This window comes from Eretmochelys imbricata, chromosome 14 (assembly GCF_965152235.1).
Source record: "Eretmochelys imbricata isolate rEreImb1 chromosome 14, rEreImb1.hap1, whole genome shotgun sequence".
In the NCBI taxonomy this organism is placed as follows: Eukaryota; Metazoa; Chordata; order Testudines; family Cheloniidae; genus Eretmochelys; species Eretmochelys imbricata.
In genome coordinates this window covers 50,732,357-50,756,221 of record NC_135585.1, presented here as the reverse complement: position 1 = coordinate 50,756,221, position 23,865 = coordinate 50,732,357, and the positions used below count along the sequence as shown (strand labels likewise).

The 23,865-nt window shown below is 48.0% G+C and overlaps 1 protein-coding gene across 1 annotated transcript in view; it reads left to right on the top strand.

The window, feature by feature from the left end:
* The window catches only part of LOC144274769 (uncharacterized), a 42,580-nt gene that overhangs the window by 7,149 nt on the left and 11,566 nt on the right, over positions 1-23,865 (top strand). Inside the window, exons 2-5 of the mRNA XM_077833853.1 lie at positions 461-548; positions 1,077-1,203; positions 4,871-4,984; positions 5,302-6,879. Of these exons, the coding sequence (XP_077689979.1) occupies positions 1,077-1,203; positions 4,871-4,984; positions 5,302-6,879 (1,819 nt within the window). The 5' untranslated portion in view covers positions 461-548. The remainder of the gene's footprint in view (positions 1-460; positions 549-1,076; positions 1,204-4,870; positions 4,985-5,301; positions 6,880-23,865) is intronic.

Genomic DNA, 23,865 nt, shown 5'->3' with positions numbered 1-23,865 from the left:
ACAGTGGCTGAGCTGCCTGATGAGAGCAAAGGCTCAAATCAACGGGGCAGTCACCCGTTCTCCCAGGGAGAGGGAAGATGATAGAAAAGGGAGAGAGAAGAGACTGGAGTGGGCAGCAGGAGCAAGAAGTGCAGAGGGAGATTCCCAGCTCCCAGCCCTGCCTGGGTCCGCTCCCTGCATCCCCTGGGCGCACAGACTCTCCTGGGAACAAGGCGAGGAGCTGGGAGAAGACAAGCCAGTTGCTGACTCTGCTGAACCCTGCACAACTTAGGGAGAAGGGGGAGATCTAGGGGGGGTTACACTACAATGTTGAGGGAATCCTCCAAAGCGGCTCCTTTGATTCTTGCATTTGGCTCAGAGATACTGTTACTGTTACGTAAAGATCCCAATGGGAACGGGGATGTGACATGAACTCCAGCCCCTTCTGTAACCTCCCCCATCGCCCCTCTCGCCCCCACAGGCTGAGGAATCAGGTCCACGTGTCTCTCCAGATCATCCCGTCTTCCAGGAGACGGGGAAGGGAAAAGGCTGTGATGGAGCCAGCTTAGGTAGGGGATATTCAGGGAGCTGCTGGCCGGGGGGAGGGAGAGGCAGGGAGGAAACTGGGTGTGACAAACCTGCTGATTTTCTGAGTAGGTCCATTGGTGGCAGGGAAGGAGGCGACATTCCCATATTTGTCAAACAGGACACAACCCCCTTGTCCATGGCTGGGAACATTTTCCAGACTCCCAGGGCTGGAGCCTGACCCCACTGGCCAGAGGCTGCTGTGAAATACGAAGGGAAGCTGTTGGGATTCCTGTCCCTGCCCCGGCTCAGAGCTCTGCTTCCCGTCTCAGCCTGTGGCTGGCAGGTGTGTGGGAAATGAGAAGACACTGCCCTGCTCCGTGTGCTGAGGGGGACAAGGAGCTCTTACCTTCTCCCCACCCCCTGAAGCCTCCTGGCTGCTCTGAGCAGGGTGGGGGTGGGATTCTGCTACTCTGGCCCTCCCGCAGCTTCACTTTTTTTCCCCTTTCCCATGACTAGTGGGATTGTGGCTGGGGCAGCAGGTGCTGAGTGGGGGACTCTTGTTGTTTCAGATGCCGGTGACCTTCGAGGAGGTGGCTGTGTATTTCACCCAGGGGCAGGGGGCTCTGCTGGACCCCGCTCAGAGAGCCCTCTACAGGGACGTCATGCAGGAGAACTACGAGACGGTGACCTCGCTGGGTAAGGGATTCCTGTCCCCTTGGTTATTAGAAGCTGTGGGGGGTCTGCGTGTCTGAATCTGGTCAGGTTCTTCCCTGGTCAGCTAGATCAGAGCTGAATGGGTTCCATAATGCACAGCTGCCATGCGAGAGAGCCTTGCATCTCCATGCTCTCTCCAGTGGGACGTGGGTGTCAAAACCCCATGGACAAGTTAAACCATCCCCACCCCTCCAGCTTTCAAAGGGGCAGAATTCATTCACTGTCCTGTCTGTATCGATTCCCAGTCACACACACAATCCTTATTTACTTCTCTTCTTGAGAATAGCTCCAGCCATGGGAAGGGCTCTGGGCTCTGCAGGTTTAGAAATAAGCAGAGGTTTAACTCCAGAGCTATGTGTGAGTCAGCAAGTCCCCCAGAGTGCACAGTTCCTGGGAACTCCTGACGAGGGCGTAACAATTCCCTTCACATCCCCAGACACCTGCCTCTCCCAGTGACCAAGTTCCCAACCCCTTTGGTTCCACGTAGCTCCAGAAGAGCACGGGGACAGGTTCCACTCACAGAATGTCCTCTGTGACAAATTTCAGAGTGGTAGCCATGTTAGTCTGTATCAGCAAAAAGAACGAGGAGTACGTGTGACACCTTAGAGACTAACAAATTTATCTGAGCATAAGCTTTCATGGGCTAAAGCCCACTCCATCAGATGCATGGAGTGGAAAATACAGTCGGCAGATAGATAAATACAGAGAACATGAAAAAATGGGGGTTGCCATACCAACTCTAATAAGACTATCGATTAAGGTGGGCTATTATCAGCAGGAGAAAAAAACTTCTGTAGTGATAATCAGGATGGCCCATTTCAAACAGTTGACAAGAAGGTGTGAGTAACAGTAGGGGGAAGATTAGCATGGGAAATAGTTTTTAGTTTGTGTAATGACTCATCCACTCCCAGTCTTTATTCAAGCCTAATATAATGGTGTCCAGTTTGCAAATTAATTCCAGTTCTGCAGTTTCTCATTAGAGTCTGTTCTTGAAGTTTTTTTGTTGAATAATTGCAACTCTTAGGTCTGTAATTGAGTGTCCAGGAAGGTTGAAGTGTTCTCTGACTGTTTTTTGCATGTTATAATTCTTGACGTCTGATTTGTGTCCATTTATTCTTTTACGTGGAGACTGTCTGGTTTAGCCAATGTCCATGGCAGAGGGGCATTGCTGGCACATGATGGCATATATCACATTGGTAGATGTGCAGGTGAACGAGCCTCTGATAGCGTGGCTGATGTGATTAGGTCCTATGATTGTGTCCCTTGAATAGATGTGTAGACAGAGTTGGCAGCGGGCTTTGTTGCAAGGATAGGTTCCTGGGTTTGTGTTTTTGTTGTGTGGTGTGTGGTTGCTGGTGAGTATTTGCTTCAGGTTGGGGGGCTGTCTGTAAGCAAGGACTGACCTGTCTCCCAAGATCAGTGAGAGTGAGGGATTGTCCTTCAGGATAGGTTGTAGATCCTTGATGATGTGCTGGAGATGTTTTAGTTGAGGGCTGAAGGTGATGGCTAGTGGCGTTCTGTTACTTTCTTTGTTGGGTCTGTCCTGTAGTAGGTGACTTCTGGGTACTCTTCTGGCTCTGTCAATCTGTTTCTTCACTTCAGCAGGTGGGTATTGTAGTTTTAAGAATGCTTGAGAGAGATCTTGTAGGTGTTTGTCTCTGTCTGAGGGGTTGGAGCAAATGCGGTTGCATCTTAGAGTTTGGCTGTAGACAATGGATTGTGTGGTGTGGTCTGGGTGAAAGCTGGAGGCATGTAGGTAGGAATAGCAGTCAGTAGGTTTCCAGTATAGGGTGGTGTTTATGTGACCATCGCTTATTAGCACTGTAATGTCCAGGAAGTGGATCTCTTGTGTGGGCTGGTCGAGGCTGAGGTTGATGGTGGGATAGAAATTGTTGAAATCATGGTGGAATTTCTCAAGGGCTTCTTTTCCATGGGTCCAGATGATGACGATGTCATCAATATAGCACAAGTAGAGTAGGGATGTTAGGGGATGAGAGCTGAGGAAGTGTTGTTCTAAGTCAGCCATAAAAATGTTGGCATACTGTGGGGCCATGCGGATACCCATAGCAGTGCTGCTGACTTGAAGGTATACATTGTCCCCAAATGTGAAATAGTTGTGGGTGAGGACAAAGTCGCAGAGTTCAGCCACCAGGTTTGCCGTGACATTATCGGGGATACTGTTCCTGATGGCTTGTAGTCCATCTTTGTGTGGAATGTTGGTGTAAAGAGCTTCTACATCCATAGTGGCCAGGATGGTGTTTTCTGGAAGATCACCGATGGATTGTAGTTTCCTCAGGAAGTTAGTGATGTCTCGAAGATAGCTAGGATAGCTACTGGAGTGTAGGGCCTGAGGAGAGAGTCTACATAGCCAGATAATCCTGCTGTCAGGGTGCCAATGCCTGAGATGATGGGGCGTCCAAGATTTCCAGGTTTATGGATCGTGGGTAGCAGATAGAATACCCCTGGTCGGGGCTCTAGGAGTGTGTCTGTGTAGATTTGTTCTTGTGCTTTTTCATGGAGTTTCTTGAACAGATGGTGTAGTTTCTTTTGGTAACCCTCAGTGGGATCAGAGGGTAATGACCGGTAGAATGTGGTGTTAGAGAGTTGTCTAGCAGACTCTTGTTCATATTCCAACCTATTCATGATGACAACAGCACCTTCTTTGTCAGCCTTTTTGATTATGTTGTGAGAGTTGTTTCTGAGGCTGTGGATGGCGTGTGTTCTGCACGGTTGAGGTTACGGGGCAAGTGATGCTGCTTTTCAACAATTTCAGCCCGTGCATGTCGGTGGTAGCACTCTCTGTAGAAGTCCAGTCTGTTGTTTCAACCTTCAAGGGGAGTCCACACAGAATCCTTCTTTTTGTAGTGTTGGTAGCAAGGTTTCTGTGGGTTAGTATACTGTTCAGAGGTGTGTTTGAAATATTCCTTGAGTCGGAGATGTTGAAAGTAGGATTCTAGGTCACGACAGAACTGTATCATGTTCGTGGGGGTGGAGGGGCAGAAGGAGGGGCACCGAGATAGGACAGATTCTTCTGCTGGGCTAAGAGTATAGCTGGATAGATTAACAATATTGCTGGGTGAGTTAAGGGAACCACTATTGTAGCCCCTTGTGGCATGTAGTAGTTTAGATAGTTTAGTGTCCTTTTTCCTTTGTAGAGAAGCAAAGTGTGTGTTGTAAATGGCTTGTCTAGTTTTTGTAAAGTCCAGCCACGAGGAAGTTTGTGTGGAAGGCTGTTTTTTTATGACAGTCTCCAGTTTTGAGAGCTCATTCTTAATCTTTCCCTGTTTGCTGTATAGGATGTTGATCAGGTGATTTCAGTTTCTTTGAGAGCGTGTGGCACAATCTGTCAGCATAGTCTGTGTGGTAAGTAGATTGTAATGGATTTTTTACCTTCATACCTTTTGATATGATGTCCACCTGTTTGCATTTGGAAAGGAAGATGGTGTCTGTCTGTATCTGTACAAGTTTGTTCATGAATTCGGTGGATTTCCATTTGATACTGGTAAATGCACTGCCTTGCCTTGCTTATGGTTCAATAAATTTGTTTGTCTCTAAGGTGCCACAGGTACTCCTCGTTCTTTTCTCTGTGACAAATACTCTCTCAATCCTCCATGCACCCTGATCTGGTCTGATTTCACCCCCTGCGCAGGGTTTCCCATTCCCAAACCTGACCTGATCGCCCGGATGAAACAAGGGGAAGAGCCGTGGATGCCCGATCTCCAGGCCTGCGAGGAAAGAGAGATCCCGAGAGGCCCCTGCACAGGTGAGGACTAACACAGAAACCATCCGGGGAATGAAGGAAAAGGTTGAGAATCCCAAAAATGTAGTGTGAGTGAGTTCCCTCAGTTCTTCCTCATCTCACGCAGGGCAGGGCTGTAGTCAGCAGATATGTCTCATGGCTTTCCACCCAGCCCGTTAGCTGCAGAAGTTTTCTTCCCAACTTTCCTTCCCTGTGAAAGTTTGGGTGGAATGTGGAGGAAGAATCCAATTACTCAGTCTTTGTGTTTGGTTTTCCCTCAGTGCTATTCCTCTTTCTCCGCAGCACAATGACTCCTGTCTAGATTGTCTTTCTCCCATCAGGTGATGAGAGAGTGAGTGAGAAGGATGAAGGGAATCAAGATCAGAAAGTTCCTGAGGAAGTGGAACTACAGGGGACCTTTGTGGGAAGAGCTGAAGAGAGTTTTTCCCAGTGCGTGGAACAGGGAGAAGCCTGTGGAAATTGGCAGAGGTCAGAGAGGCTGCTGGGAAACCACCCAAGGCAGAAAGTGGATGAATCTATTAACTGTGGGGGAGGAGACAAGGATCCCACAGCCCAGCAGACAAATCCCAAGAAAGAGAAACCCTGCCACTGCCCCAGATGTGGAAAAGGATTCATTCTGATATCACAGTTTGATACAAATCAGAAAATCCATACTGGAGAGAAATCCCTTCAATGCTTTGACCGTGGGGAAAGCTTCAATAACTGCTCAGACCTTAATAACCATGGGAGAAGCCACATGGAAGAGAAACCCTATCAATGCCCTGAGTGCGGGAACTGTTTAAATTGGAAGTCAGCACTGATTACACATCACGCAATCCACACAGGAGACAGAGTCCATAAGTGCTTAGAGTGTGGAAAAAGCTTCATACAGAGGTCAGGCCTTCTTAAACATCAGGCAGTCCACACAAGAGAGAGATCCCGTAAGTGCTTGGACTGTCAGAAAAGTTTCAGAAACAGATCAGCCCTTCTTAAACATCAGGCAATCCACACGGGAGAGAAACCCCATAAGTGCTTAGACTGTGGGAAAAGTTTCATATGGAGGTCAGACCTTGTTAAACATCAGGTAATCCACACAAGAGAAAGATCCCATGAATGCTTAGACTGTGGGAAAAGTTTCATACGTAGGTCAGACCTTGTTAAACATCAGGCGATTTATACAGGAGAGAGACCGCACAAGTGCTTAGACTGTGGAAAATGTTTCATACGGAGGTCAGACCTTGCTAAACATCAGGCAATCCACACAGGAGAGAGACCCCATAAGTGCTTAGACTGTGGGAAAAGTTTCATATGGAGGTCAGACCTTCTTAAACATCAGGCAATCCACACAGGAGAGAGACCCCATAAGTGCTTAGACTGTGGGAAAAGTTTCATACAGAGGTCAGACCTTCTTAAACATCAGGCAATCCACACAGGAGAGAGACCCCATAAATGCTTAGACTGTGGGAAACGTTTCATACAGAGGTCGGACCTTGTTAAACATCAGGCAGTCCACACAGGAGAGAGACCCCATAAGTGCTTAGACTGTGGAAAAAGTTTCATATGGAGGTCAGAACTTGTTAAACATCAGGCATTCCACACAGGACAGAGATCCCATAAGTGCTTAGAGTGTGGGAAAAGTTTCCTACGGAAATCAGACCTAGTTAAACATCAGGCAATCCACACAGGAGAGAGATGCCACAAATGCTTAGAATGTGGAAAAAGTTTCACACAGCGATCACATCTTATAATACATCAGAGGATCCACACAGGAGAAAAACCCCATAAGTGCTTGGACTGTGGGAAAAGTTTCACAAACAGATCAGCCTTTGTTTTACATCATAGAATCCACACAGGAGAGAGACCACATAAATGCTTGGACTGTGGGAAAGGTTTCAAACAGAGATCACACCTCATTAAACATGGGAGAATCCACACAGGATCTAAACTTCGGTGACACATGGTCTGAAAGTGTTAACTTTCAGAATAATTGACCCAGATTCTACTTTTAGTGCTGTCTTAGAAATGTGTGTAAATGGTAATTAGGGCCATTCCGCATTAGATAAGCTAGAGCTTTGAAATGTAAACCTGTATGGTTAAAGAACTGGAAGAAGATAGTAATTGTAATAGTCTATGTTTATTTGCATCTTGTTAGAATATACTGTAACAAAGTCACCAAAAGTTTTCTGTCTTCCACTGTATGTTGTTAAATCTGAGATGAATAGGAAATATTAACATATAGATAAATCTTGGGTGTAATAATATCATTGTCTATATGTCTCTGTAAAGTTTGTGGTAAATTGTCTATGAGTTGCTTTATGAATAATTACCTTATATTAATCCATGTAATTAATTTCCACTGAGATTTAGGTAAGAGAAGGTTACTTCAAAATCCTATTGTTCACCCAAGGGCTGTGTGCTGTCAAAAGGCTGCAAAAATCTGAATATGGGATATGATCTGGGACATGATCCTTTTATCTCAGTTGTGCTTAAGCTTTATTTGGGGTGAGTTTGAGTTATAAGATGGAGATCTCCAGTCCCAGCTGGACCGCCCTGATATCGAACATTTGGACATTGGACTATACCTGATTAAATGATTCTGAAACAGACTCTTTGCAATTCTAATACACCATCTCTACAGTGAAACTGACCTAAAGACTCTATTCATCTCTGCATGATCTTTTAACCCATACACTCTCTTTTCTTGTTGTAAGAAATCTTAGTTTAGTTAATAAGAACCGGCTGTAAGTGTTTATTTCGGTCAGAACTAAATAATTCATTAACTTGCTGGGTAATGTATCTGATCCTTTGGGATTGGTAGAAAGTTTTACGTGATGAAGAAGATTCTCAGTAAGCCCCGTCATGTTTAACTGCGCTGTATGGGAGGAAGTCGAAGGTTGGCTTGCTTCAAGAGAACTGTGCTTTGGCCTCTGTGTAGCCAGTAAGGTATTGCAGAAGCTGCTTTGTTGGTGGCTTGGTGAATCTAAGTATTGGAATAGCCACCAGTTTTGAGGATTGTCAGCCCATTCTTTGCAATTCGTCCTAATTGAGCAATCTCAGTGTGCCCCCCACCTCCCGGGACCCTGGTCACAACTTCATAAATGCCTTACCTGTGGGGAAGGTTTCATTCAGTGACCTCACCTCATTAAACATCAGAGAATCCACAAAGGTTTGAGAGACCCTAGGAACAGGCTGACTGCAGCAAAAGATTCAATACAAGCTCACACATCAGTGATCCACACAGTAGGCCCAGCTCAAAGATCAGTGATCCACACAACAGAGAGATCTTGAATATGGTGGAAGCTTCATTTGGTGCTCCTGTAGTATCAAGCATCAGGAAATTTGGCCAGGGAAGTAACGTCTTAGATGTTCTCAGTTTGGAAAATGCTGCAAGTGGAGCTAACTCCATGTTGGACGTCATAACAACATAAGAACGGCCACAGTGGGTCAGACCAAAGGTCCATCTAGCCCAGGATCCTGTGTGCCAACAGTGGCCAGTGCCAGGTGCCCCAGAGGGAATGAACGGAACAGGTAATCGTCAAGTGATCCATCCCCTGTTGCTCATTCCCAGCTTCTGAGAAACAGAGGCTATGGACACCATCCCTGCCCGTCCTGGCTAATAGCCATTGATGGACCTATCCTCCATGAATTTATCTAGTTCTTATTTGAACCCTGTTATAGTTTTGGCATTCAAAACATCCTCTGGCAAGGAGTTCCACAGGTTGACTGTGCGTCATGTGAAGAAATACTTCCTTTTATTTGTTTTAAACCTGCTGCCTATTAATTTCATTTGGTGACCCCTAGTTCTTGTGTTATGAGAAGTAGTAAACAACACTTCCTTATCTGTTTTCTCCACACCAGTCATGATTTTCTAGATCTCAATCAAATTTCCCCTTAGCCATCTCTTTTCCAAGCTGCAAAATCCCAGACTTATTAATCTCTCCTCATACGGAAGCTGTTCCATACCCCTAATAATTTTTGTTGCCCTTTTCTGAACCTTGTCCAATTCCAATCTATCTTTTTTTGAGACGGGGCGACCACATCTGCCCGCAGTATTCAAGATGTGGGAGTAACATGGATTTATATAGAGGCAACATGATATTTTCTGTCCTGTTATCTATCCTTTTCTTAATTATTCCCAGCATTCTGTTTGCTTTTTTGACTGCCGCTGCACATTGAGTAGATGTTTTCAGAGAACTATCCACAATGACTGAGATCTCTTTCTTGAGTGGTAACAGCTAATTTAGACCCCCTCATTTTATATGTATAGTAGGGATTATGTTTTCCAATGTGCATTACTTTGCATTTATCAACATTAAATTTCATCTGCCATTTTGTTGCCCAGTCACCCAGTTTTGAGAGATCCTTTTGTAGCTCTTCGCAGTCTGCCTGGGTCTTAACTATCTTTAGTAATTTTGCATCATTTGCAAATTTTGCTCCATCACTGATTATCCCTTTTTCCAGATCATTTATGAATATGTTGACTAGGACTGGTCCCAGAACAGACCCCTGGGAGACACCGCTATTTACCTCTCTCTATTCAGAAAATTGACCATTTATACCTACTCTGTTTCCTATCTTTTAACCAGTTACCAATCCACAAGAGAACCTTCCCTCTTATCCCGTGGCAGCTTAGTTTGCTTAAGAGCCTTTGGTGAGGGACGTTGTCCAAGGCTTTCTGAAAATCTAAGTGCACTATATCCACTGGATCCCCTTTGTCCACATGCTTGTTGACCACCTCAAAGAATTCTAGTAGATTGGTGAGGCATGATTTCCCTAGATGTTGACTCTTCTTCTATATGTCTGACAATATTGTTCTTTATTATAGTTTCAACCAGTTTGCCCAGTACCGAAGTCAGGTTTACAGGCCTGTAATTGCCGGGATCACCTCTGGAGCCCTTTTTAAAAATTGGTATCACATTAGCTATCCTCCAGTCATCTGGTACAGAAGCTAATTTAAATGATAGGTTGCAGACTACAGTTAGTAGTTCTGCAATTTCACATTTGAGTTCCTTCAGAACTCTTGGGTGAATCCATCTGGTCCTGGTGACTTATTGCTGTTTAATTTATCAATTTGTTCCAAAATCTCCTCTAATGATACCTCAATCTGGGACAGTTCCTCAGATCTGTCACCTAAAAAGAATGGCTCAGGTTTGGGAATCTCCCTCACATCCTCAGCCATGAAGACTGATGCAAAGAATTCATTTAGTTTCTCTGCAATGGCCGTATCGTCCTTGAGTGCTCCTTTAGCACCTCAATTGTCCAGCAACCCCACTGGTTGTTTAGCAGACTTTCTGTTTCTGATGTATTTAAAAAATGTTTTGCTATTACTTTTTGAGTAACTGTTCCTCAAATTCTTTTTTTGGTCTGCCTTATGTATTTTTACACTTCATTTGCCAGTGTTTATGTTGCTTTCTATTTTTCTCACTAGGATTTAACTTCCACGTTTTAAAGGATGCCTTTTTGCCTCTCACTGCTTCTTTTACTTTGTTGTTTAGCCACAGTGGCTCTTGTTTGGTTCTCTTTTTATGTTTTTAAATTTGGGGGGTATACATTTAAGTTGAGCTTCTACTATGGTGTCTTTAAAAAGTTTCCATGCACCTTGCAGAGATTTCACTTTTGGCACTGTACCCTTTAATTTCTGTTTAACTAATCTCCTCATTTTTTTGTCGTTACCCTTTCTGAAATTAAATGCTACAGTGTTGGGTGGCTGTTGTATTTTTCCTGCCACAGGGATATTAAATTTAATTATATAATGGTTACTATTACCAAGTGGTCCAGCTACATTCACCTCTTGGACCAGATCCTGTGCTCCACTTAGGACTAAATCAAGAATTGCCTCTCCTCTGGTGGGTTCCAGGACCAGCTGCTCCAAGAAGCAGTCATTTAAGGTGTCAAGAAACTTGATCTCTGCATCCCGTCTTGAGGTGACATTGTACCTAGTCAATATGGGGATAATTGAAATCTCCATCAGAGACTCCTCCCCACAGCAAGGAAATTCTCTCAGGACCCTGACCGGGCCATAATGACAAACCCATTTCCTCATTCCCACACATATCAGGGGCATTTGGCTCCCAAGGATCCAGCTGCCCATCACTGGGGTGAGGATCCAGCAGCAGCTGAGCATCAGCTAGTCAGTGACCCTCTGGCTCTGCCTGGTCTAAGCAAACCCCAGGCAGAGGAGGAGGAGCCCCCATCAGCCCCTCCTCCCTGCTGCAGCCCTGGCTGCTGAGCTGATGGGCCACAGGTGGGAGAAGGGAGAGAGAGAAACTCCTCCAGAAGCTCTCTCTGCCTGGCTGAAGTTTCTCCTCCCCCCCACCCCCCACCGCCGCCCTTTCCCTCCCAGCCGGGATCCCCCTGCCATGGCGATGAGGAGAAGGACACTTGGACCAGGCCCCACCTTCACTCCAACCCCCCATCTTCCACCAGTCAAGTCTGGGCTCCCCCACTTACCTGGAACTGTTCCCTGCAGGGGGAGTGTCCCTGGGTGCTGGGTTCTGGGGGTTGAAATATTGAGGGACCAGGGTGATGGGTTATGGGGAGGACACCAGGGATTTAATGGATAGGGCTGGGGACCTGGGACTATTGAATGTTTGGGGATCATGGGATAAGAGGAGAGGGAGAGTACAGGGGTAGAGCGGTGCTGCCTTTCCTCACTCGCCTCCTCCACCCTTTCTCTCTGGCCCTTCTGCAGTCAGCCAGCACCCTGAGAGGGGCTGATTCCCACAGGGCCTTTTGTGGGAGGCCTGGAGATCCCATGTCTGCCTATGCAGCATCAGCCTTTGAAGGTTCTCTGGTATGTGGTTGAGATTAGCTAGCCCTTCTCTTTAACAGTCCACCAGTTTTTTCTGGTGTAAACTGTGTGACGCTGACAGACCAGGTGCCAGCTCATGCCAGAACCCTAGGCCAATTCATAGAATCATAGGACTGGAAGGGACCTCGAGAGGTCATCACATCCAGTCCCCTGCACTCATAGCAGGACCAGCACCATCCAGAATATCCCTGACAGGTGCTTGTCTAACCTGCTCTTAAAAATCTCCAATGATGGAGATTCCACAATCTCCTTAAGCAATTTATTCCAGTGCCTAACCACCCTGATAGGAATTTTTTCCTAATGTCCAACCTAAACCTCTCTTGCTGAAATTTAAGTCCATTGCTTCTTGTCCTATCATCAGAGGTTAAGGAGAATAATTTTTCTCCCTCCTCCTTACAGCAACCTTTTAGGTACTTGAAAACGGTTATCTTGTCCCCTCTCAGTCTTCTCTTTTCCAGACTAAACAAACCCAGTTCTTTCAATCTTCCCTTGGAGGTTGTGTTTTCTGGACTTTTAATCATTTTTGTTGCTCTTTTCTGGACTTTCTCCAAATCCTTCCTGAAATGTGGCACCAGAACTGGACACAATTCTCCAGCTGAGGCCTAATCAGCGTAGTGTAGAGTGGAAGAATTACTTCTCATGTCCTGCTTACAAGACTCCTACTAATACATCCCAGAACGATGTTTGCTTTTTTTGCAACAGCGTTACACTGTTGACGCATATTTAACTTGTGGTCCACTATGACCCCTAGATCCCTTTCCGCACTACTCCTTCCTAGGCAGTCATTTCCCATTTTGTATGTGTGCGTCTGATTGTTCCTTCCTAAATGAAGTACTTTGCATTTGTCCTTATTGAATTTCATCCTAATTACCTCAGACCATTTCTCCAGTTTGTCCAGATCATTTTGAATTTTCATCCTATCCTCCAAAGGTCTTGCAACCCCACCCAGCTTCGTATCATCCGCAAACCTTATAAGTGTACTCTCTACGCCATGATCTAAATTGTTGATGAAGACATTGAAAAGAAGTGGACACAGAACTGATCCCTGCGGAACACCACTCGTTATGCCCTTCCAGCATGACCATTGATAACTACTCTCTGGGAGGTTTCAGAGTAACAGCCGTGTTAGTCTGTATTCGCAAAAAGAAAAGGAGTACTTGTGGCACCTTAGAGACTAACCAATTTATTTGAGCATAAGCTTTCGTGACCTACAGCTCACTTCATCGGATGCATACTGTGGAAATGAATGCAGGTGAAGTTATGAGAATTGTGTTGTATGCTTGTCAGCAATACATGCTGTAAATTTGGAAAGCGCCCAGATGCTAGCTCTCCAGAGATAATGACATGAGAGGTAACCAATACCCCAGTGGATGCTAAATAGATATGACCAGCCATTGTCCAGCAAAGGAGTTACAATTCAATGACTCACCTGCATAAGGCCACAGGAGGGATATTGCTCAACCATGTCTGGGCCAGCAACGCCCACCAGACATGCATGTCCATGTTCATGTGCATCCGCAAATCCGCACAGGGAAGAAACCTCTGAGATGTTCTCAGTGTGGAAAATGCTCCAAGTGGAGCTAACACCATGTGGGACATCAGAGACCCCGTCTCACAGCCGGGAAATTCTCTCAGGGCCCTGACTGGGGCTGGCCATGTTCACGAACCCGTTTCCTCATTCCTGCCCACATCAGGGGCATTTGACTCTCAGGGATCCAGAAGCCCATCGCTGGGGTGAAGACTCAGCAGCAGCCGAGCAGCAGCTGGTCAGTGACCCTCTGGCTCTCCCTAGTCTAAGCAAACCCCAGGCAGAGGAGGAGAAGTGTCAATCAGCCCCTCCTCCCTACTGCAGCCCTAGCTACTGAGCAAATGGGCCACAGGTGGGGGAAGGGAGAGAGAGAAACTCCTCCAGCTGCTCCCTCTGCTGGCTGAAGTTCCCCCCCTCTCCTTTCCCCTCCCAGCCGGGATCCCTCTGCCATGGCGATGAGGAGAAGGACACTTGGGCCAGGCCCCACCTTCATTCTAGACAGCTGTCCCCACCCCCCATCTTCCACCAGCCCCTAGGCTGACCTCCCCCACTTACCTGGAGCTGTTCCTTGCAGGGGGAGTGTCCCTGGGGGCTGGTACCTCCTCCCCTCCCTGAATCCCCCAGGGTGCTGGGCTCTGGGGGATCAAACGTTCACTGACCAGGGCTTTGGGTTTTGGGGAGGATGCTGGGGATTGAATGGCTGGGGCTGGTGGAGCTGGGAAGCTGGGTGCTGGGGTATCAAGTGTTTGGGGATCATGGGATAAGAGGTGAGGGAGAGCACAGGGGTAGAGAGGTGCTGTCTCTCCTCACTCACCCCCTAGGCCCCCTTTCCCCTGCCCCCTCTGCATTCAGACAGCTCCACTGAGAGGGGCTGATTCCCACAGGGCCTATTTTGGGAGGCCTGGAGATCCCACCTCTGCCTCCGTAGCATCAGTCTCCGAGCGCCTGTCTATGGTAGGAATCGTGGTCGGGTTTAGCCGGCGCATCTCTGTGACCCTGCACTGGGTGTCTGAGTATAAATGCACCGTGAGCATCTTATGTGTAAGGCTAAGAGATTATCCTGGATGTTTTTAGTAAAATCAGGGACGGGTCACAGGCAATAAAGCTAAATTTGCAGAAGCCTGTGATCTGTCTGTGACATATACTAATGATATCCATGACAAAATGGGGAGGGAGGAGGCTCCAGCACCCATGGCTGCTGTGGCTCTGGAGTCCCATGGTATCTGGGCAGCTGGGAGGGTCTGGTAGAGGGCTGCCGAGGCCCCATGGCTGAGAGCCTCAGAGGCCCCCAACACCACTCGTGACAGCTAGGAACTGCAGGACCCCTATGGCCTGCAACAGCCCCGAGCTCTGGTGGACAGCTCTTGGCTGCAACAGTTGGCAGGGGGACCCTGCACCTCCTTTCTGCCATGATCTGAAGCCACTGAGGTCTCTGGAAGTCACAGATTCCATGACTTTCTGCGAGCTCCATAGCAAAATTGTAGCCTTACTTATGTGTTCTGACCCTCTCTCATTAGCACAGTGATTGCTAGTCCCTGACTTCCCCCTTTGGGGCCGGATTGTCTCATTCTCAGATAGTTTCACGTTTTTCCAGGCCATGCTGAAAAGCATTTACTGTTTGTACATTTTTCCCTTTATGGGCCAGCATTAACTAGATGCTAAATAAATGGGGAGCAGGGACAGCAGAATGTGGTGTTTGGGCTTCTGTGCTATTTCAGGTCAATGCGGTGAGTCTGAGGGATTCCCTCGTTCCCCCCTCACCATCATCCTCCACTCTTGACACTGTAACATCTGTCCAAGCGATAGAGAGATTTATCCCATCCCTGTTCTACCGCTCCACCTCCCAAGATGTAACTTACCACTGGGTCCCTGGTTCTCCATGCTCAAGAATCACAGTTTTGATGTCTAGGATCCTAAGTCAGACTCCGGAGGGCTGGAGAAGAAAGTGTCATAGACCTCAGAGTGGGTGGGGAAATCCCAATGAACCTCAAAGCACAGTTTGACCTTTCAGATCTCAGAGCCCTGTTTCTACCTATTGGTAAAATTGCTTCCCGGCTTTATCTAGGCTTAGTACAGATCATTTGTAGATGGGAAAGTTTCTCTTTCTTCTTCTTTTATTATAATGATGCTAAAACTTTTGCAACTAATACAACCGAATAATGAAGTGAGAAATAAAACCGGTTTGGCCACTTCAGAAGAAAATGGGTGTTTATTTTCCTGATTTTTGAATCTTGAAGGATTCTCTGAGATTTCTCTTTATGAATGTGAAAGGTTTTTATAGCCCACCCTGGACTGTGGGTTTTTCTCTTTTCGTGAAGGCTGTTAGGTCACATACTTTGATACTAATTTAGTTTGACAGGATGTAGCTCAGATTTATTGAGGACTTCACGAGACAAATGATCATTTGACAGAATAGTCCCTTTTTAGATTTTATTTTATTTCAAGCTTTATCTAATTCTTTGTCATGAGATTCTTTTGTGTGGTTTGTACAACGACAGTGATCAGTATCTCTCAGCAGGAACACTGATGGTGCAAACTAGATCCACACTCCGAGAGGCAGAGACTGAAATGGAAATGAACTTACTGCCTGATCCGTGCAGTGATGTGAGATACCCTTGGGACAGGGAGAAGGTGAAGGGGAACAGAGCTGGGCAACTGCTGCGTTTGCTCCTCAGAGCCAAAAGGCTGAGGCTGAGAATTGTGCACTTGCTGCACCAGTGCCAGAGAGCGACTAGACTTGACCTGTGTCATGTGAAGCTGGACCTGAAATCTAAAGGCCCAAGAGAAATGATGGGAGGAGCGAGCAGCATCTCCCTATTGCTAAGATGCTGAGGTTGGGCGCAGGCAAGAAGGGAGCCGGGGATGTTAGGAGACCTGGGAGGTTTGAAGCCAGGCCGATCCCCATCACTGAGGCCAGACGGAGATGAGGAACCTGACAGCCCAGCTGGTCACACTCTCCCCATGTCCCGCCGTGTCCTGTGTTAGCATGACAGAGAGTTTCTTTGCCCCACTTACCCATCACTGCATCCCTCTTGTGACTAACCCCTGCTCCCCATGTTCACCACTGCGTAGGGTTTGGATATGTTGTGTACAAAATGTGCCTGGTGAGGGATCATTGGAAAACTCAAGATCTGCTGAATATTGTGCCATTGAAATGCCTGTAACACCAGTGCATGTAGAATGGTGAGATTTTAATGTATGTTTGTTTCTAGGGTGACCGTCTTCCAGGTGTCCCAAAAGAGGACACTGATTGGGGGTGGGAGCTGGTGGAAGGGGGGTGTTGAGTTAGGGGTGCTGGAGGGGGTGAGGTGGGGGTACTCATGAGGTGAAGGCACTGTTGGCTGCTGTCTTAGTGAAAGGGGGCTGGCAACAGCTTTCAGTCAACGCTGACCTGCAGATCCCTCCCCTGGGTTGGGAGCCTGGGCCTGGCTGGGCGGGATCCTGCAGCAATCAATCAGCTGTAGATGCAGGGGCATGGACCAATTGGGAAGTGACCAATCAGGGCTGTTTCTGAGCTGCAGTCTGTCTGCTCTGCAAGGCCACCCCCCTCCCCCCATCCCCCTGGACATTTGCTGTTATGGGAAAACCCCGCCCAGCAGGCTCAAAGGAGAGGATCTGTCCAGAAAAACCCAGACATATGGCAATGCTTTTTGTTCCTGAAATATGTCATAGCTCTGGGGATTGTCCCACTCAAACTCCTCAGAGACGACAAAGGACCTACCGTTGGTGTTAGAAAACTCTTATCTGGCTATCCATTACCAACGGGAAGAAGGGGGTAAACAAAGAAACAAAGAAATTTATAATTCATAAGAATGTAAGAACAGCCATACTGGGTCAGACCAAAGGTCCAACAAGCCCAGTATCCTGTTCTCTGACAGTGGCCAATGACAGGTGTCCCAAAGGGAATGAACAGACAGGTTATCATCAAATGATCCATGCCCTGTCACCCAATCCCAGGTTCTGGCAAACACAGGCTAGGGACACCATTCCTGCCCATCCTGGCTAATAGCCATTGATGGACCTATCCTCCATGAATCTATCTAGCTCCCTTTTGAATCCCATTATAGTATTGACCTACACAATACCCTCTGGTAAGGAGTTCCAGAGGTTGACAGTGTGTTGCGTGCAAAAATACTTTCTTGTGTTTGTTTTAAACCTGCTACCTATTAATTTCATTTGGTGGCCCCATGTTCTTGTATTATGAGAAGGAGTAAATAACACTTCCTTATTTACTTTCTCTACACCACTCATGATTTTATAGACCTCCATCATATCTCTCCTTAGTCGCCTCTTTTCCAAGCTGAAAAGTCCCAGTCTTATTAATCTCTCCTCATACGAAACCGTTCCATACCCCTAATCATTTTTGTAGCCCTTTTCTGAACCTTTTCCAATTCCAATCTATCTTTTTTGAGATGAGACAACCACATCTGCACTCAGTATTCAAGGTGTGGATGTACCATGGGTTTATAAAGTGGCAATATGATATTTTATCTATCCCTTTCTTGATGATTCCCAACATTCTGTTGGCTTTTTTGACTGCCGCAGCACACTGAGTGGATGATTTCAGAGAACTCTCCACAATGACTCCCAGATCTCTTTCTTGAGTGGTAACAGCTAATTTAGACCCCAACATTGCATATGTACAGTTAGGATTATATTTTCCAATGTTCATTACTTTGCATTTATCAACATTAAATTTCATCTGCCATTTTGTTGCCCAGTCACCCAGTTTTGTGAGATCCTTTTGTAGCTCTTCGCAGTCTGCCTGGGACTGAACTATCTTGAGTAGTTTTGTATCATAGGCAAATTTTGCCACCTCACTGTTTACCCGTTTTTCCAGATTGTTTATGAATATGTTAAATAGGACTGGTCCCAGAACAGATCCCTGGGGAACACCACTATTTACCTCTCTCCATTCTGAAAACTGACAATTTATACCTACCCTTTGTTTCCTATCTTTTAACCAGTTACCAATCCATGAGAGAACATTCCCTCTTATCCCATGACTCCTTATTTTGCTTAAGAGCCTTTAGTGAGGGACCTTGTCAAAGGCTTTCTGAAAATCTAAATACGCTATATCCACTGGATCTCCTTTGTCCGCATGCTTGTTGACCCCACAAAGAATTCTAGTAGTTTGGTGAGGCATGATTTCCTATACAAAAACCATGTTGACTATTTCCCAACAAATTATGTTAATCTATGTGTCTGAAAATTTTGTTCTTTACGATAGTTTCAACCAGTTTGCCCAGTACTGAAGTGAGGCTTACTGACCTGTAGCTGCCAGGGTTACCTCTGGAGCCCTTTTTAAAAATTGGCAGCCTTTTTTAAAAATTGGCATCTCATTAGCTATCCTCCAGTCATTTGGTACAGAAGCTGATTTAAATGATAGGTTACAGATGACAGTTAGTAGTCCTGCAACTTCACATTTGAGTTCCTTCAGAACTCTTGAGTGAATACCATCAGGTCCTGGTGACTTATTACTGTTTAGTTGATCAATTTGTTCCAAAACCTCCTCTAATGACACCTCAATTTGGGATAGTTCCTCAGATCTGTCACCCAAAAAGAATGGTTTGGGAATCTCCCTCACATCCTCAGCCATGAAGATTGATGCAAAGAATTCATTTAGTTTCTCTGCAATGGCCGTATCGTCCTTGAGCATCCTTTAGCATCTCCTTTAGCATCTTGATCGTCCAGTGGCCCCACTGGTTGTTTAGCAGGCTTTCTGCTTCTGATGTGTTTATTACTTTTGGAGTCTTTGGATAGCTGTTCTTCAATTTTTTTTATTTTTTTCTTTGGTCTTTCTCATTATATTTTTACACTTCATTTGCCAGAGTTTATGCTCTCTTCTATTTTCCTCATTAGGATCTATCTTCCACTTTTTAAAGGATGCCTTTTTGCCTCTCACTGCTTCTGGAGAGAGAGCAGCAGCGGTGCTGAGGCAGAAGGAAGCTGGAGCAGTCTGGAGCTGGGTGCAGTGAGCAGCTGAGGGGTACGAAGGGGGGACCCTGGGCAGTGTGGGATGACATCATGTTTTCCTTTCCCATTTTTTCCTTAATGTTTATTACCCACTATTTAATAAATTGTATTTGTTCTGAACTCTGTACAATCAGGGAAGTGTCTGGAGTGAAGAGAGCACCCCAGACTGGGGATCTGACACCCTAGCCTCTGTTCTGAGTGATCACAACAAGATTGGGGGTGAAGGTCCCTCAGGAATCCTGGGCCCAGCCTTGTTGGGGTTTCAGGGACTAGCGTGGAAGGGAAGTCCTCGAGGTCAGGCAGGCCTCGAGTAAAGGGAGTGGGAGCCAGGACTCAGATCCTTCTGCTATTTGATTCCATTGGGGAGGTGTATAAGCCAATGAAGTTCCCCACAATACCAGGAGTGTTCCCCAGCCTCCCTTACTTCTGTGCCTATTTATTGGTTTCTCGTAAAGTTAATTAGGATTATAGGAGGAAGTGAGCGAGCAGATCGAGGGACGTGCTCGTCCCCCTCTATTCGACATTGGTGAGGCCTCATCTGGAGTACTGTGTCCAGTTTTGGGCCCCACACTACAAGAAGGATGTGGATAAATTGGAGAGAGTCCAGAAAAGGGCAACAAAAATGATTAGGGGTCTAGAACACATGACTTATGAGGAGAGGCTGAGGGAGCTGGGATTGTTTAGCCTGCAGAAGAGAAGAATGAGGGGGGATTTGATAGCTGCTTTCAACTACCTGAAAGGGGGTTCCAAAGAGGATGGCTCTAGACTGTTCTCAATGGTAGCAGATGACAGAACGAGGAGTAATGGTCTCAAGTTGCAGTGGGGGAGGTTTAGATTGGATATTAGGAAAAACTTTTTCACTAAGAGGGTGGTGAAACACTGGAATGCGTTACCTAGGGAGGTGGTGGAATCTCCTTCCTTGGAAGTTTTTAAGGTCAGGCTTGACAAAGCCCTGGCTGGGATGATTTAACTGGGAATTGGTCCTGCTTCGAGCAGGGGGTTGGACTAGATGACCTTCAGGGGTCCCTTCCAACCCTGATATTCTATGATTCTATGATTCTAAGTGTCAGAGCGGCCACCAGGGAGAGTTGTTGGCCACACTGTGAGGCCACCAAATTTGGTCGTGAGAATCCCTGGGCTAGATGCTCACGATGGTCCCCGTCTGACCTTAGAGCCTGTGAGTCCAACAGATGCCAGACAGAGAGAGGCCAAGCGCAGGTACTGGGTTTATCGCTAGGACCCAGGAGGAGCTGGGTGGGAGCGATCGCTGAAGTCCCTCATTCCCCGGCCGCAGGAAGTGACTCGCAGCCGCTGCGGGGACTCTGACTCTCAGGCTCCTGGTCAGATCCCCGAGCCCCGGCGGCTGGTGCTGGGAGCCCGGAGCCCGGGCTGCAGCCGGGAGAGGGGAACCTCCAGCCGGGCCCTGCCCGCTGCTCCCCGGGAGCCTCTGCCAGGCCAGAGCCCCCAGCCCGGCCAGGGCCCCTTCCCGGCCCGGCCCCTGCCCCGGGGGGGCCCCGCTCGGGGGGAAGGTAAGAGAGACCCGCCCCCCCCTTGCAGCGAGCCCCCCCGGTCACATCTGGGCTGCAGGGGGAGGAGGATAAAGAGGGGCCGGAGGCGGGTGCAGGGGATGCCGGGGGCAGGCTGGGATGGGGGCAGGGGTGCACGGAAGGGAAGATGGGGCAATGGAGGAGGATCGGGGGACTGTGGGGCTGAGGGGAGCGAGGTCGGGAATGGGGGAAGACGTGAGTGGGGGGCACAGCGAGGGAAAGGGGGGATGTGGGGAGGCGGGCGGGGGGAGATGCCCAAGCAGCTTCTCTGCCCCGTGGGACACGAGGTGGGAGGGGCGGAGAGAAGCTCTTTTCCTGGAACTGGTCAAACCAGCTTTGGGAGTGATCAGGGGACTAACCCCTCAGAGTGCAGAAGCTACACGGAAAAAACCCAGCCTCCCTCCCCCTCCCCCACGACACACACACCCGGCTCTCAGTGTATTATTGTCAGACACCCCTGTGGTGGTGGGGGCTGCCCAGGGCCCTGGTCTGATTTCCCTGTAGGGTTCAGATCTCAGCCACACCAGAGTCAGACCGGAGTCACTGCTGGCTCAGGCAGGGGGGTGCGTGGATGGGCCAATTGGGTTAAGCCTCTTCCTGCCTGTCCCTGGGGGCTGCCGGGGGAGTCCAGGGCCGCTCAATCTTCAGGTGATGCCACCAGAGGTCTGCAGGAATTGTTAAGGCAGAGGGGTTTACACTGCAATGGGTGGAAATCTCCCAAAGTGGCCCTTTTGGGTCTTTCCTTTTTTTAGCATTTGGCTCAGAGATGCTGTTACTGGGAGGGTCTGAAGAGTCTGGGGGGAATTGGGGTGTGACATGGACAGAGGACCCTTCTGTAACCTCCCTCTCACCCTGACAGGCTGAGGAATCACGTCCACGTTTCACTAAAGATCGGCCAGTCTTCCAGGGGACAGAGAAGGGAAATGGCTGTGTTGGAGCCAGCTCAGGTAGGGGATTTTCAGGGAGCTGCTGGGCAGGGGAGGGAGGAGACAGGGTTTGATAAACCTACTGATTTACTAAATAGGCCCATTGTGGCAGGGAAAGAAGAAGGGGACATTCCCCCATTTCTCAGGCAGGATATCACCACCTCGGCAGGGCTGGGAACATTTTCCAGGCTCCCACTGCTGGAGCCTGACCCCACTTGCCCAGGGCTGCTGTGAAATACGAAGGGAAGCTGTCGGGATTCCTGTCCCTGTCCCCGGCTCAGAGCTCTGCTTCCTGTATCAGTCTATGGCTGGCAGGCGTGTGGGAAATGAGAAGATCCTGGCGTGCTCCGTGTGCTGGGGCGGACAGGGAGCTCTCATCTTCTCCACCCCCTGAAGCCTCCTGGCTGCTCTGAGCAGGGTGTGGGTGGGATTCTGCTACTCTGGCCCTCCCACATATTCACGTTTATTTTTCCTTTCCCATGAGTAGTGGGATTGTGGCTGGGGCAGCAGGTGCTGAGTGGGGGACTCTTTTGTGTTTCAGATGCTGGTGACCTTCGAGGAGGTGGCTATTTATTTCACCCAGGGGCAGGGGGCTCTGCTGGACCCCGCTCAGAGAGCCCTCTACAGGGACGTCATGCAGGAGAACTATGAGATGGTGTCCTCGCTGGGTAAGGGATTCCTGTCCCCTCAGTTATTAGAAGCTGTGGGGTCTGCATGTCTCAATGTGGTCAGGTTCTTCCCTGGTCAGTTAGAACAGAGTCGAATGGGTTCCATAATGCACAGCTGCCACGTGAGAAATACATGCATTTCGGTGCCCTCTCCACTGGGACATGTGAGTCAAAACCCAATGGACAAGCTAAACCATCCCCACCCCTCCAGCTTTCAAAGGGGCATAAATCCGCATTGTCTTGTCTGTGTTGTTTCTTGGCTGCACATACAATCCCTGTTCATCTCCCTCCTTGGGAATAGTTCCAGCCATGGGGAGAGCTCTGGGCTCTGCAGGTTTAGAAAGAGGCAGGGTCTTAAGTGCAGACCTGTGTGTGAGTCAGCAAGGCCCCCAGAGCGCACAGATCCTGGGAACGCCTAGTGAGGGTGTAGTAATAATTCAACTCACCTCCCCAGACAACGTCCTCTGCGCAAGGGGGCTCAGTGACCCTGTTCCCATCCTCTTGGATTCCACGTTCCTCCAGCAGAGCACAGGGACAGGTTCCACTCACGGAACGTCCTTTGTGACACATCCTCCACCAATGCTCCATGCACCCTGATCTGGACTCATTTCACCTTCTGCACAGGATTTCCCATTCCCAAACCTGAGCTTATCGCCCGGCTGGAACGAGGGGAAGAGCTGTGGGTGTCCGATCTCCAGGATTTCAAGGACAGAAGGCTTCTGAGATGCACCAGCACAGGTGAGGCCTGACAGAGAAATTCCATCTAGGGAATGAAGGAAAAAGTTGAGAATCCCAAAATATGATGTGAGTAACGCCCTCAGTTCTTCTTCATCTCACCGAGAGCCGGGCTGTGGTCAGCAGATATTGCTCACGCCATTCCACCCTTCCTGTCTCTCCTTCCTTGCAAGCGTTTGGGTGGGATCTGGAGGCAGAATGCAATTGCTCAGTCTTTGTGTTGGCTTTTCCCTCAGTGCTATTCCTCTTTCTCCCCAGCACAATGACTCCTCTCTGGATTGTGTCTCTCCCAGCAGGTGCTGAGCGAGGGAGTGAGAAGAAGGAGGGGAATCATCATGAGGCAGTTCTTGGGGAAGTGGAACCACAGGGGACCTTTTTGGGAAGAGCTGAAGGAAATTTTTCCCATTGCTGGAATCAGGGAGAAGCCTGGGGAAATTGGCAAAGGACAAAGAGGCTTCTGATAAACCAACCCAGGAAGAAAGTGGAAGAATCTCTTAACGGTGGGGGAGGAGACGAGAATCCCAGAGAGCAGCAGACAAATCCCAAGGAAGAGACACCCTGGCACTGCCTTGAGTGTGGGAAAGGATTCATTGTGAGATCACAACTTGTTACACATCAGACAGTCCATACGGGAGAGAAACCATTTCAATGCTTGGACAGTGGGGAAAGCGTCAATAAGTGCAAAGATCTTAATAATCATGGTAGAAGCCACAC